This window comes from Sarcophilus harrisii, chromosome 3, assembly GCF_902635505.1.
Source record: "Sarcophilus harrisii chromosome 3, mSarHar1.11, whole genome shotgun sequence".
NCBI classification, from domain to species: domain Eukaryota; kingdom Metazoa; phylum Chordata; class Mammalia; order Dasyuromorphia; family Dasyuridae; genus Sarcophilus; species Sarcophilus harrisii.
In genome coordinates, this window is record NC_045428.1 from 243,274,780 (window position 1) to 243,288,692 (window position 13,913).

Genomic DNA, 13,913 nt, shown 5'->3' on the forward strand with positions numbered 1-13,913 from the left:
GGGATTTAACAACTACTTTTTCTTGGAATGTTTTTTAATGCCCACTTCTGGATCTGGCACTGCTTAATCATTGTTGTCAAGAATTTGGATGACAGATTAAACAGAGCAGCAATTATAGTGGGAACTCACTTGAGAATTAAGAATGGAGAAAAAAAATTCCTTGGCCAATTGGAGAAGCAATGAAATTAACCAAGGACAATAAGCCTCAATTGGGACATAACGTAAGAAGTTTATGGAAGAAATAAAAATAAGCAATCATGTCTGAGCATGCATTGTGTACCTAAAAACGTATTATGCTATCTTAAGTGTTGCTAGGTATCTGAGAAAATAATCAACCTTTGTACCCTTTTAAAAATGTCAGCAGTAGACAGCTTTGTGTGAACTGAACTTCTATATGGGTGGGGAATGCTGTATAATCATTCTACAAGATTGTTTTATCAAGTCAGTTTTGCTTTGCTTAATTGCTTTTCTTTGTTATGAGGAAGCATTTCAAAAGAGGAAGCATAGAGGGAAACAACATTTTAAAACGGAGCAATTAAAAAAAAAACTCCACTGCTATGCTATAATTAATGAATTATTTACCCCACAATTCAAATACTAATTAAAGTGGTAGATATTACACACACACACACACACACACACACACACATACACACACTTGAGGAAAAGGGTAATAAAGCAAAGGAGAGGTTTTTGCAAAGGCCTTTTTATTGTATACTTTTAAAATCCAAGAATTTCTTTAAAAACCCTTTCTTTTCAATAATAAAGATGGACTATACAATTGGTTGGCAGATCACATCTTTTAAACAAAGAGAGACCAAAAAGTTATTAATTGAAATAGTTCAGGTCATTTCTACAATCCTAAATAAAAATAATTTTGTAAAAACTTTTCTAAATTCTCCTCTGAGAATCATTTTCTTCTTTTTAAAATAAAAAGTCTTGTACATTCTTAACATACTGATAACTGAAGGGAGGGAAGAAAGAGAATTTTGTAAACAAAAGTCTTATTTAAGCTCTGATATTGTACATTTCTAATGTTAAGCCCTAAGAACTAAAGGCACAAAACTAGAGTCATTTCCCTTCTTATTTCATTTTATTTCCAAAACAATTATTTTAGGTTTGAAATGGAAGAAACCTTTATTTATATATTTTATTTATATATTTATTTATATAACCCTAATTTTCTCATTTTATAAATGAGGAAACAAGCCCAGAAAGGTGAAGGCTTTTCCAAGATCACACAGGTTAGTATATAGCAGAAAAGTGATTCAAACTCATGTTTGGACATCAAGTACAATGCTAAATCTTCCTCAATGCCACTTTTTTAAACAGGGGAACTGGGAGGAGAAACAACAAAACATCAAACTATCTGTTATCAAATGCCTCTTTTTCTTGAATCACAAAGGTCACTGATGTGACTTCTAATGATAATGCATGGAACAGGAGTACAAATCTTTTTTCCTGATTGGCAATGTTGCATACATTTGGAAAGAGTTTCTAACTTCCTCCCAGCATTAGTTCCCATTAGCTTCAAGCATTAGCACTGCTCCAAGATTAGAATGATTTATTCTATAATCTTAGCAAATACTCCAGACAATCTCTTCTACTTCCTGTTGATAACACTGCTTCCACACTTGGTCCTGATTTGCCTCCATCCTAACCAATTTATGATCTACTGTATTTGCCCATTTCCAGACTATTTTGGACAGAGACAAATTCCTAGATCCCATCTCTCCCTTAAGTCTCAGTAGGTGCCTGTGTGCCAATGGTATGATGTACCAAACGCTTTTGCTATCAGCTTAGAAGATTAAAAACACTGTCCTTCCTACTAGATGGGATGAAGTCAGACAAGATACCCATAGATTGTCTCCTCTAACCTTTCCAATACTTCAAATGGCCCAAGTTAAAATCTTGATGACATCTTTAATCTGTGAACCCCTTAAGAATAAGAACTATCTTTTATTCCATCGTTTCATGTTAAATGATGTCACCGTATAACCAGGAAAGGAGGTGAGCCAGTCACAAAGAAAGAAGAAAAACCAATGGACTACCCATCTAGTCAGCTAGTAACCATACAACATAAAATAAGAAATAAGATAAGAAGGTATTGATGGATTTGTGATATGTACCAGTACACTGGAGAGAGTATCCACCGAAGACAACACTCACATAGCCACTGAAGTATCAAAGCAATAATCCTTCATAAGCCTAGAACAATTTCTTGCATAAAAATAGAGGTTTCGTCAATGCTCACTGAATTATTGCAATGAATTGTTGAATTTTTTAAGGACTTCAGGTTAGAGGACCTTTTCTGGATAAGAGTTTAGAAAGGAACTTTGGCAATAATCATAAACACTTTATTATTGATATTAATATTCTTTTAACAAGAATGTATAAAAATTTGTATTTTAATCCCAATAGGTAACAAGCAAATGACATTACTGTATCCAACAAAGATTTAGGCATAGTACCTTTCTAAGATCTTTCCAAATTCAGCAAACTCTTACTGGTAGATTTCCACTTATGTCCTCCCCCTCAAACATACATAAGGCAGAAGAAGAAAAAAGGAAAGGAAAAGGGGAAGATTAAGCAAAAGGCCTGGTTACTATGGTAGCAAGTAAATTAAATGCCAGAGCAAATGAAACTGATAGATGGAAGGAAAAAACAGGTAAATATCCCAAAAAAAAAGCTACCTTTCTGACTCATCATTCTCATCTAGTTTTGTTCCCAATTTCCTTGCAGCTCTACCCTCTAAATTCCAATCCCTTCATCCCCACATGCTTCCTATGGAGGAGGGAAACTATAAATGGATTTTTCTTCTTGGTAGACATTAACCACAAGATTTTGATGACAGAACTGGCAATATAGATAAAAGGTTAAAAGAAAATCTGCCTTGACAAATATCTCAATGAAAATGTAAAATATGACTAATAGCAGTAAAACCAAATTGTGAGAAGGTCAGGAAAACAGGGAATTGAAAGGCATAGGTTGATGAAAGGAGTAAAATACATACTTCAATGAGATATTCAGATTTCAGTTTTTGTAGCAAAAAAGATCAAGGGGGAAAACACCCTTCCTTGAGAGTGACAAAATACAGAACAGAGGAAGATTCGATGAGCTGATCTCTACCCTACAAAGTTTACCCTGGGGGAAACCAGAATTAGATTCTCAGAATTAAGAGTTTATTATATAGATAAAAGTAAAATTTATAACTGTTTACAACTTTAATTTATAACTTTTAGTGATAGGAGATGAAAAGGGTTAGATAGAAGAGGATGACATTTCTTGGAGAATGGTCTTAATTTTTCAGTGAATTATGTATAATAGCTTTAACTGAGAGGTTGTGACATGGGAAATTTATAGAAGGATATAGTGCTTTGGAATAGCCATTATGATGAATAAGATACATTTTGATTATGTTTTCATCTGACTGGAGCAAGACTCACATACACAAAAGTAACTGAACTTTCTAGATCTCCCTTCTCAGTTAGTGCTGCCCTTTACTTACTTTGCGTAAAATTATCTACATCTATGTTGTATTTCCCAGTAGAAAGCAAGCAACTCCATGACTAGCACAGCTCACTGAAAACAGTAAGCATTCAATGTCTGTCAAACTCTTTTAATAGAGGGAGAGTATTCAACATTCTAAACTTGACATTACATTTTTATACATCTAGTGATCACTTCATATGTGCCAGTTCAATGAATGACTGGTAAACACAGAGATCGAATACCAACTTACTTGGGACTAATTGCCAAACCTCAAAGGACATCAGTTACTTCCATTAATAGAAAAGAAAGGACTGAGAGAAGTCATGGGTATAAATTGCTAATCATATTCCATGGGATAACTAGTACACAGCATTCCCAAGACAACATTGAGTTTAGTCAAGGAACCTAGGCACTAATCAATGTTAGATAAATCATTTAAACTTTTCTAAGCCCAGTTTTTCCTCATCTGGAATGTGGGGAAGTTAGAGAAGATGGTTTTAAGAGTTGCCTTTCCACTTGTACATGCTATTCTACCCCCCCCCCCAAAAAAAAAACACATAATATACTGGGAATAGATAGGCAAGAATGTAGGTAAAAGGAAAGGAGAGGAGGGGCACCTTTAAAAGTTCACATATCAGTTTGGATTATCTGAGCTCAAATAGAGCCATTCAATATAGTACAGAAATTTATGAAATTTTTAATTCATCCATTATCATCTATGGCTCAAAATAAATTGAGACTCAAACTAAGGAGCAGGAACCATCAAATAGAAAGGAACTTGAAAGGGGGGGGGGGGATTATTACAGAGAGAAAAGGAATTCTGGGAATAAATGAATAAAAGGAAGTATAGATTGAGAATTACATTACACATTTATGATAAATAATTTCAAATGTGCTCTCACCACAGCACAGTAATCTTATAATTCCCTAATCAATTCTCTTATTCATCATAATGGCTATTCCAAACCACTATATCCTTCTACAAATTTCTCAGATCAAACCCTCTCAGATGAAGCCATTACATTATAATTCACTGAAAAAATTGAGACAATTCTCTAAGAAAATTCATCCCCTTCTAACCTTTTTCATCTCCTAAACCATCTTCCCTTATTCTTTACTTTCAAGTGAAATGTCTTTAGTTTTCTTAGTAATCCAGGAAGTCTTCCCCAGTCCTCAATAATCTTATTGCCTTCTCTTGCCATGTTTATACATAGTTCTTTACATGTTGTCTTCCCTATAAGACTATAAGCTCCTTGAGAACAAGGATTGTTTTTTGGTTGTTGTTTTTTTTTTAATTTTTTTGGATTCCTTGCTCTTAGCACAGAACCTGGCAGAAATCAGGCACTGAAATGCTAATTAATTATAGCCTCCTCTCATACTCTGCAAATATCCTTGTTCTCACCCTAACCTGTCTTCTCAAACAGATTTTCTTTTCTGTAATTCCCTGCCCCCCCAATCAACTTCAAACTTCAATCAATTTCTATTTGCTCCCCTGTAACCTATAAACATGCTTGTGTCTGTCTACCCTTAACACTTAGATGATTCTGACCACCTCCCTCTACTATCTTATGTCCTTCCTCCCCTTTGTGACTAAACCATTTGAGAAAGCCAGCTATGTTTGCCTCTTTTCTAAACTCTGGTTTTCAACTTGAAATTGCTCTCTCTAAAGTTACCCATCATGACTGGGTCTGTATCCCAAGGAAATCATAAAGGAGGGAAAAGGACCCATGTGTGCAAAAATGTTTCCAGCAACTCTTTTTTGGGTAACAAAGAATTGGAAAAGGAGTGGATGCCCATTAATTGGGGAATGCTGAACAAGGTGGGGCACATGAAGGTAATGGAATATTATTTTTCTATAAAAAATTATGAATAAGCTGATTATAGAAAGGCTGGAAAGATTTACAGGAATTGATGCTGAGTGAAACAAGCAGAACCAGGAATACATTGTACACAATAACATCAAGAATGTATGATGATCAACTATGAAAGACTTGGTTTTTCTCAGTAGTTCAGTGATCCAAAAGGATTTCAATAAACTTTGGACAGAAAATTCCATCTGCAACTAGAGAAAGAACTAAAGAGACCGAATGTAAATCAGTTACATGCTATGTTCACTTCTTTTTTCTATTTTTCTTTTTTATCTCTCCCATGGTTTTTCCCATTTGTTCTGATTTTTCTCTCCCAACACAATTCATAAAACAATGTGTATTAAAAATAAACTAAAAAAACAAAAAACAAAATAAAACAAAAGTTAGCAATCATCTCGTTTGCCAAATTTAATGCCCTTTTCTTAATCCATCCACCTGACCTTTCCACATATACTCTTCTTCTCTGCTTCTTTCTCCTCCCACTTATCTGACTGCTCCTTCTCCTTTGCAGTCTCCTCATTAATGTCAAAGCCACTTCTCTCTCATTATCATCTTCTCTCTTCTTCCTCCCTTCATCCCTATTGCTTCCATAATGTTTACAAACACAGCCATGTTTTCCTTATTCCTGAAAAAACCCTCCCTAGATCTAAACATTCCCACAATTATTGTCCTATATTTGTTTTCCTTTGTTGTTTAAACTCTCTAAGAAAGTCATACACTCAGTACCCTCCTCTCACTAAGTCTTCTGGGGCAATCTGATTTTTGATCTCATCACAAACAAAACTGTTCAAACCAGGAGATGTTTGTACAGGGCAACAGCAATATTATACGAAGATCAATTCTGATAGACTTGATTCTTTCCAATAGTGAGATGATTGAGGCCAGTTCCATTGATCTTGTGATAAAGAGAGCCATGTACACCCAGAGAGGACTGTGGGAACCAAGTATGGACACAACATAACATTCTCACTCTTTTTGTTATTGTTCATTGTGCATTTTGCAAAATGCATTTTGCTTTTTGTTTTCTTACTAATTTTCTTTCCTTTTGAGCTGATTTTTTTTAATACAGTAAGATAAATGTATAAATATGTTTACAGATATTGGATTTAACATATATTTTAACATGTATAACCAAAAAAAAAAAAAAAGAATACTGCTGTCAAAAAGGAGAAAAAAAAACAAAAACAAGCAAAACTGCTCTTTTTAGAGTTATCCAATGCCCAATCTAATGAATGTTGTGGTGATCATTTATGAAAGACTTGGCTATTCTGAGCAATCTAACAACCCAAAACAATTCCAAAGGACTCATGATGAAAAAATGCTATCCACCTCCAGAGAGAGAATTAATGAATCTGAATGCAATATGAAGCACTATTTTCTTGCTTTTTAAAAAAAATTTTTGGCAATATGGCTAACATGGAAATGTTTCACATGATTTCACCTGTATAATGGATATAATTTTTACTTGCCTTCTCAGTGGGTAGGAAGGGACAGAATTTGGAAATCAACTTAAAAATCATGTTATATAAAAATGGATTTTTTTATGGATTTATGGATTTATTAAAAAATGATTTATACATCCTTGCTTCATCCGCATCTTATTAAAAATTACATGTAATACTGACTCCTGATTTTAGATATGTTTTGTTGCGGCTCAGTTGTTTTCATTTGTATCTGACTTTTCAAGACCCCCTTTGTGGTCAGCCACATCTGACTCTTTGTGACCCATTTTGGGGTTTTCCTGGCAAAGATAAATGGAGTGATTTGCCATTTCTTTCTGCAACTCCTTTTCTTTTAAAAAAAAAAAAAATGATTGAGTAACTGAGGAAAACAGGGTTAAGTGACTTACCCAGAATCACACCCTAGATATTAACTCAGAAAGAAGTCTTCCTAATTTCTGGCCCAGCATTCTTATTCACTATATCTTCTAGCTGCTCTACTCCTTATATTTTAAAGAAATATGAATACTTTTTTTAATAGTTTTTTATTTACAAGATATATGCATGGGTAATTTTTTCAGCATTGACAGCTGCAAACCTTGTTCCAATTTTTTCCCTCCTTCTCCTACCCCTTCCCCTAGATGGCAGGTAGACCAATACATGTTAAATATATTAAAGTATATGTTAAATACAATATATGTATACATATCCATACAGTTATTTTGCTGCACAAAAAGAATCAGATTTTGAAATAATGTACAATTAACTTATGAAGGAAATAAAAAATGTAGGCAGACAAAAATAGAGGGATTGGGAATGCTATATAGTGGTTCACACTCAGTTCCCAGAGTTCTTCCGCTGGGTGTAGCTGGTTCTATTCATTATCGAACAAATGGAGCTGATTTGGTTCATCTCATTGTTGAAGAGAGCCACATCCATCAGAATTAATCAATATGAGTGTTTTTCATAGAAACAGGTGTTATATTTTTCAAAAGCTTTTTCTGCAAATTAACATGCAATTTGTGGTTCTACTATTAATAAGGCCAATAATGCTTATGGTTTTCTTAATAATACCAACCCTGTATTTCTGATATAAATCTAATCTGGCTAATCCAACTTGTGGTATTTTCTGAACACAGACCACTAGGATACTCCTTTTCTTTCTGTAGTTAGTTCAGTGCCTGGCTCAGTTTCCTTTCCAACTCCTCCCCTCCTATTAGGGCATTTCAGCAAATATACCAATAACCCCTCTCACCCTACCCCCCCATTCCTAAATTTACTTATTTCTCATGACCTAATTCTATTTTTCCTCAACAATAAAAAAGAGACCGTTCACTAAGAGTTCCCTTTTCTTCCCCAACTTCTCAATCACCCGGACAACATTATCTCCTCTTTCACCTATCTCATATATAAGGGGGGGCTTCTCACCAAGGCAAGTCACTTTACATGCACAAGTGATCCCAGTACATCCTGTCTCCTCCAGCAAGACTGCACCCTCTTTCATTCATCTGTAATTTCTTCATGCTTATCTCTCTCCCATCTTCGAAAACCCTCAATTGATCCATCCATTCCTACTGTCCCATATATCTCCTCCTCCCTCTCATGATTAAACTCTTTAAGAAGGCCATCTACAACATGTATTTCTACTTTCTTTCTCTTACTCTCTTTTTAACTTTCTTCTCTATGACATTCTTAGACACTGGCTCTATTCTCCTGACTTTCTGAACACTACTTCTTAGTTACTTTTATTGGATCTTTCTCCTGGTCTGTGGGTATCACTGTAGGATATGTTCAGGCACTTCTCTACTCCCTCTATACTATTTGACCTAGTAGAATTAGCTCCCATGGATTCAATTACCATCTATAGACTGATGATTCTCAAATATACTATCTAGGCCCCAACCTCTCCTCTGACCATCAGTGTCCCATTTCCAACTGACTACTGAACATCTTGAACTAAACATCTTAAACTCATTTTAAGTTTAAAAATCTTAAACTCATGACATCAAAAACTCAAATTGTCCAAAACTGAACTCGTTATGTATATTTCCATCCTCAAACCTTCCTCTCTTCCTAACTTCCTGATTATTATCAATCATACCCTGATCAGTTTGATATATCTTTAGTAACTAGTATCTGTCCTTTCCAAATGAAGGTTTGAAATCTCTCCTTTTGCCTCTTATCTTTTAGATGCTGGGTCCCTTCTAACAATTCTACTTTATGGTTACTAATCAAGTTTTCTTTTTAGGGTCAGATTACACTTATTCTCTAGTCTGACATCCAGATTTTTATAATTATTAAACTAAAAAGTTCTCTAATCACTTTTTTATCTGTACATCTCTGAAGCATACCATCTTTTCCATTTTCTCCAGTACTCAAATCAAAAGCTACACACATGAAGGAACTTTTTTGGACAGTTTTGGAGACAAATAAGGTCACTGCAGTCTCCTGTTCCAAAATTGTGATTATCCAAGCGCATAGGTTTTCTTCACTCATGTGGCTTCTTAGCATGTTTCTGTGTGTGCTCACTTTCCCTTACAAATATTATGTACATTGGTGGAAAAGTGTGACCCAGTTTTATGTGTGGTCTGTAATTTGGTATTCCTTGATCTGTCTGATCTCAATGAGGGTTACTAGGAGCAAAAGAGTGAAAGCTGGAAAAAAGAACAAATTATCAAAAAATTATTTATTGAACTGTATTCCAGATATTAGAAATACAAAAAAAAAAAATTTCTCAATGAGTTTACATTCTACAGGGGCAGGGAGAAAAGGAGGAGAAGGAAGAGGAAATATAAAATAAGTATATACAGAACATACAGAAATATAATGAAAGAAGGTAATACAAGGTAGTTAGGAAGAAAAGCACTAGAAGTTATGGAGAAGAAATCAGTTAAGATTTTAGGTTAAAAAGTAGTATTTGATAGAAGAGGAAAATTCTGAGATGGAGGTAAGGAGGGAATATATTTCATATATTGGAAAATAGCACAAAGTCAAAAAGGCAGGAGGTAAAGCCCCACATTATGAGAAGCAGAAAGACTATCAAACTAGCTGAATCAGATTTCAGGAAGGAGGAGGAAACAATCTTTTAGTAAAGTGCTAATATGTGTGAGGCACAGGGTTAAGTGTTTTACAAATATTAATTTCATTTGATCCTCACAACCACCCTGAGAGGAAGGTGCTATTATTATCATCCCTAACTTACAGACAGAGAAATTGAAATAGAAGCATATCTAGTATTGAAACTGAATATGAACTCAGATTTTCTTGATTCCAGGCTCAGAGGTATATCCACTGTGCCATCTTAGCTGAGGAGTATTAGTAACGTATGACACTTAAAAGACAAGACTAAACAGAGTTTGTATTTGATCCTAGAAGCATAAGGGAGCCACTCAGTGACATTTATTGAGTAGGGTAATGAAACTGTCAGATCAACACTAAGAAAATCACTATGGCAGGTGTATGGATGAATGATATGACATAGGAAAAGACTTGGGAGAAAATAGTTGAAAAAAATCTAAACTAAGATGAGGGCTCCAAAAAAGTTAGTGTCTGTATGAATAAGAGAAAATAGGGCATAAACTAAAGTGGAGGTAAACTGATAAAGACAACTGAATAGTTATCAGGAGTAAGCAATGTGTAATATTGGAATGGTGGTGGCCTTTAATACAAGGAGCCATTTATAAGTTTTGTTTTAGACATGCTGAGTTTGAAGTATCTATGGAACATCCAAGTGTTCCATACAGGGAGTTGGTCAAGTGGAACTAAAGCTTAGAGGGATTTAAGATGCACAAATCTGAATCATCTGCACTAAAATGCTAGAAAGGTTTTCAGAGAACATTAAGCAACATTTATTTAGTGTTACTATATCCAGGGGTCCTCAAACTTTTTAAATAGGGGGCCAGTTGACTGTCCCTCAGACTGTTGGAGAGCCGGACTATAGTAAAAGCAAAAACTTTGTTTTGTGGGCCTTTAAATAAAGAAACTTCACAGTCCTGGGTGAGGGGGATAATCGTCCTCAGCTGCCGTATCTGGCCCGCAGGTCGTAGTTTGAGGACCCCTGAAAAGACTAAACATAGAGAATGCAAACAGAAAAGAAGAAGGTCCTGACTTTCAAGTAGATTATATTCTAAAATAGGACAATATATTTTCAGTCTTGGGGCAATTTGTACATCATTAGCAGAGAGCTTGTATGAGGCATTGAGATATAATTATTTGTGAATGTAGGTCTTTTTGAATATGAAGACCAGGCTCCCAATTTTTAAAAATGAGAAAACAAATTCAGATATAACATTTCAGGCTCAGGATTAATATAATGTGGTTATAATTTAACTTCAGCTGCCTATTAAATATAACAATGACAAGGAGTAAACTATAACTTTCCAAATGACAAAGAGCTAATTTCAATCTGGAAAACCTCTACATAAAGGCAAAAATTAGATTTCATTCATTTCAAATTCATCCACCTATCTTGAGATTAATTTTTCCTAATATCCTACTGTACCTCAATTAAATATCAGTCACTAAAAGTGACTGATAACAAAATAATTGTAATTACCCAATCAACTTTCCCCTCAATTCAGTTTATAGAAATTTCTTTATGTATGTTTGAGATATAGGCTGTACAAAACAATGAAGGTAGGCCAGAATAAATTACAGTACTGTAAGTTTTCCCCTCAGCCAGCCTCAAACTCCCAAGGACTGTCACCTGGGTCTGTCAAAAAACTCAACATTCTGCTTGCATGTTGGTTAAATAAATGAATGAATGAATAAATGCTACAATTATAAAAACCTGAAGTGAGCTCCAAAATCTAGGAAAGGAGGAACATCTAAAATCAGCTACATTTTCAGGGGCACTATAAGCAGAACAGCATACAAATCTATTCTTACTATACTACTTCATCCAGGGAAATCAGCTCCCTATATTCAATTATCATCTCTATGCAGATGATTCTCAGATATACTTATCTAGCCATAACTTTGAACTGCCAGTGTTCCATTTCCAACTGACTACTGAACATCTTGACCTCAATTCCTTATAGATGCCTTAAACCCCAACATATCCAAAACTGAATTCATCTTTCTTGAATTCATGTCTGTCCATTCTATTCTGTCCTCTATTTAGTTGCCAGTAATCTTAAAGCCTAGTCCAATGACTTCCTATTACTTTCAGAATTAAACTTAAAAACCCTCCATTTGATTTTAAAGCCTTTCATAACTCTTCCTCTCTTTTCAATTTTCTCACATTTTACTCCACAGGTAACTTACCATTTAGCAATACTAGCTTTCCGTAGCTCAACGGAATACTCACACATAATGTGAGTATTCACACTCAAACATAATACTCCACATCTTTTTTGCTGGCTTTCTCCAAACCTAGAATGCTCTTTCTCCTCACCTCTACTTCCTCATTTCCTTCAAGTTTCTACTCAAATTCTACCTTCTGGAAGAGACTATTACCCTTACTCCCTCAGCAAGAGCTTTTCCTTTGAAATTATCTTCTGTTTTCACTTTATTTATCTTGTATACACATTTATTTAACACCTTGTCTTCCCCATGGAAACATAAGGTATATAAGGGAAGAGACTGCTTTTACCTTTTATTGTATACTCATTGCTTGGAATACTGAACTTAATAAATGCTTTTTCACTTTTGCTAAGCACAAATTGGAAGTCTGGCACTATTTGGGGCTCTAGCAGTCAAGCAGTTACATTGTAAATGCCGGACATATAAAGTTATATACAAGGCAACTTGAGGAGAGATGAGAAAGAGTGCATGGAGTAACATAGAGACTCCACCCCATCTCCCATGAGAGACTTTTACAAAAATAAAACTTATTAATAAGAACTGGTCAAATCTGCACCCAGAGAGAAGACAGTGGGAACTGAATGTAGATCACAATATAGTATTTTCACTTTTTTTGTTGTTAGCTTGCACTTATTCTTTCTCATTTTTTTTTCCTTTTTGATCTGATTTTTCTTGTGCAACATGTATTTGTGGAAATATGTGTAGAGGAATTGCACATTGTTTAACATTGGATCACTTGCCAACTGGGGAAGGGGGTGAGGGAAAAAAATTAGAACACAGGGTTTTGTGGAGGTGAATGCTGAAAACTGTTGAATGTTGAAAAATATATATATTTTGGAAATAAAAAGCTTTAAAAAGAAAAACTGGCCAAGAGTTTCTTAGGGCAGAAATGAAAAACCTCACAAAGGTCTAAGTGAAGGAGTAGGATTAGATAACATTATTTATTAAGCACTATGTACTAGATATTAGATACTGTACTAAGCAAACTTTGGCTAACCAAATATCATGTATGTGGCAAAAAGGGTATTATTTTTCAGGTATAAGCTATTTCTAATTGTCAATGAGTACTTTTCCAAGTCAAAATTCTTGGAGGTCTCTTGGAGTAAAGTGTTGGTAGTAGAGTGGGAGTGGTCAGGTTCTCCAAATACTCATGTGGGTTTCTCTCTGAAGATTACAATCTCCTTCCCACCCTACCCCCCACTTCATCATCCAAATCAATCCAATCGCCAGATCTTGATTCTCAAGGAGATCCTAATCCTAAATAAGTTACTTTACTCTCTTCTCTCTTCCTTCTTCCCTCCCCCTCCCTCCCTAACTTTCTTTCTCCTGAAAAATGATATTCTTAGTGAGAAAACTCAAAACATTGGTTAGGTTCTCTGCTTTTAGCAGAAGACATCTAGCAAAAACCTTAAATGTTCCAGCCTGCCATCCATCTGTAACCCTTTCTTGTACCAGTTATTCATTGACATATATCAGGAACTCATCATTCTGGTACATTCCCTCCTTTGATCTACACCCAAATGTTCTCTAGTTGACTGTCCTTATCCACCTCATTCTTGTGGATTTCTACATAGGTGTTTTTTAATGCTACTTCACACTCCCCACTCCCATTTCATCTGTACTTTCTGAACGGAGTGTTCCTTTTCATCACTATGCTTATCCCAAGTGTCATTCCACTAACTTTCATGGATACCAATGAGGTCACCATCCCTCTAGATAATAAGATCACAGGGCTTTTTTTTGGTAATTATTATCCATGCTTTGGTATATGGACATCAAAGCCTGAATACGATTTCCATTCCTTTTATCT

At 35.0% G+C, this 13,913-nt stretch overlaps 1 protein-coding gene across 3 annotated transcripts in view; it reads right to left on the minus strand.

Moving 5' to 3' along the window:
* The window catches only part of MRPS6 (mitochondrial ribosomal protein S6), a 73,395-nt gene that overhangs the window by 25,831 nt on the left and 33,651 nt on the right, over positions 1-13,913 (minus strand). Inside the window, exon 1 of one of the 3 annotated variants that reach the window (XM_031959323.1) lies at positions 12,065-12,083. The exons of the other annotated variants lie outside the window; for them this stretch is intronic. Within the exon in view, the coding sequence (XP_031815183.1) occupies positions 12,065-12,067 (3 nt within the window). The 5' untranslated portion in view covers positions 12,068-12,083. Of the gene's footprint in view, positions 1-12,064; positions 12,084-13,913 lie in introns of those variants that run through there. 3 annotated transcript variants of the gene reach the window in all.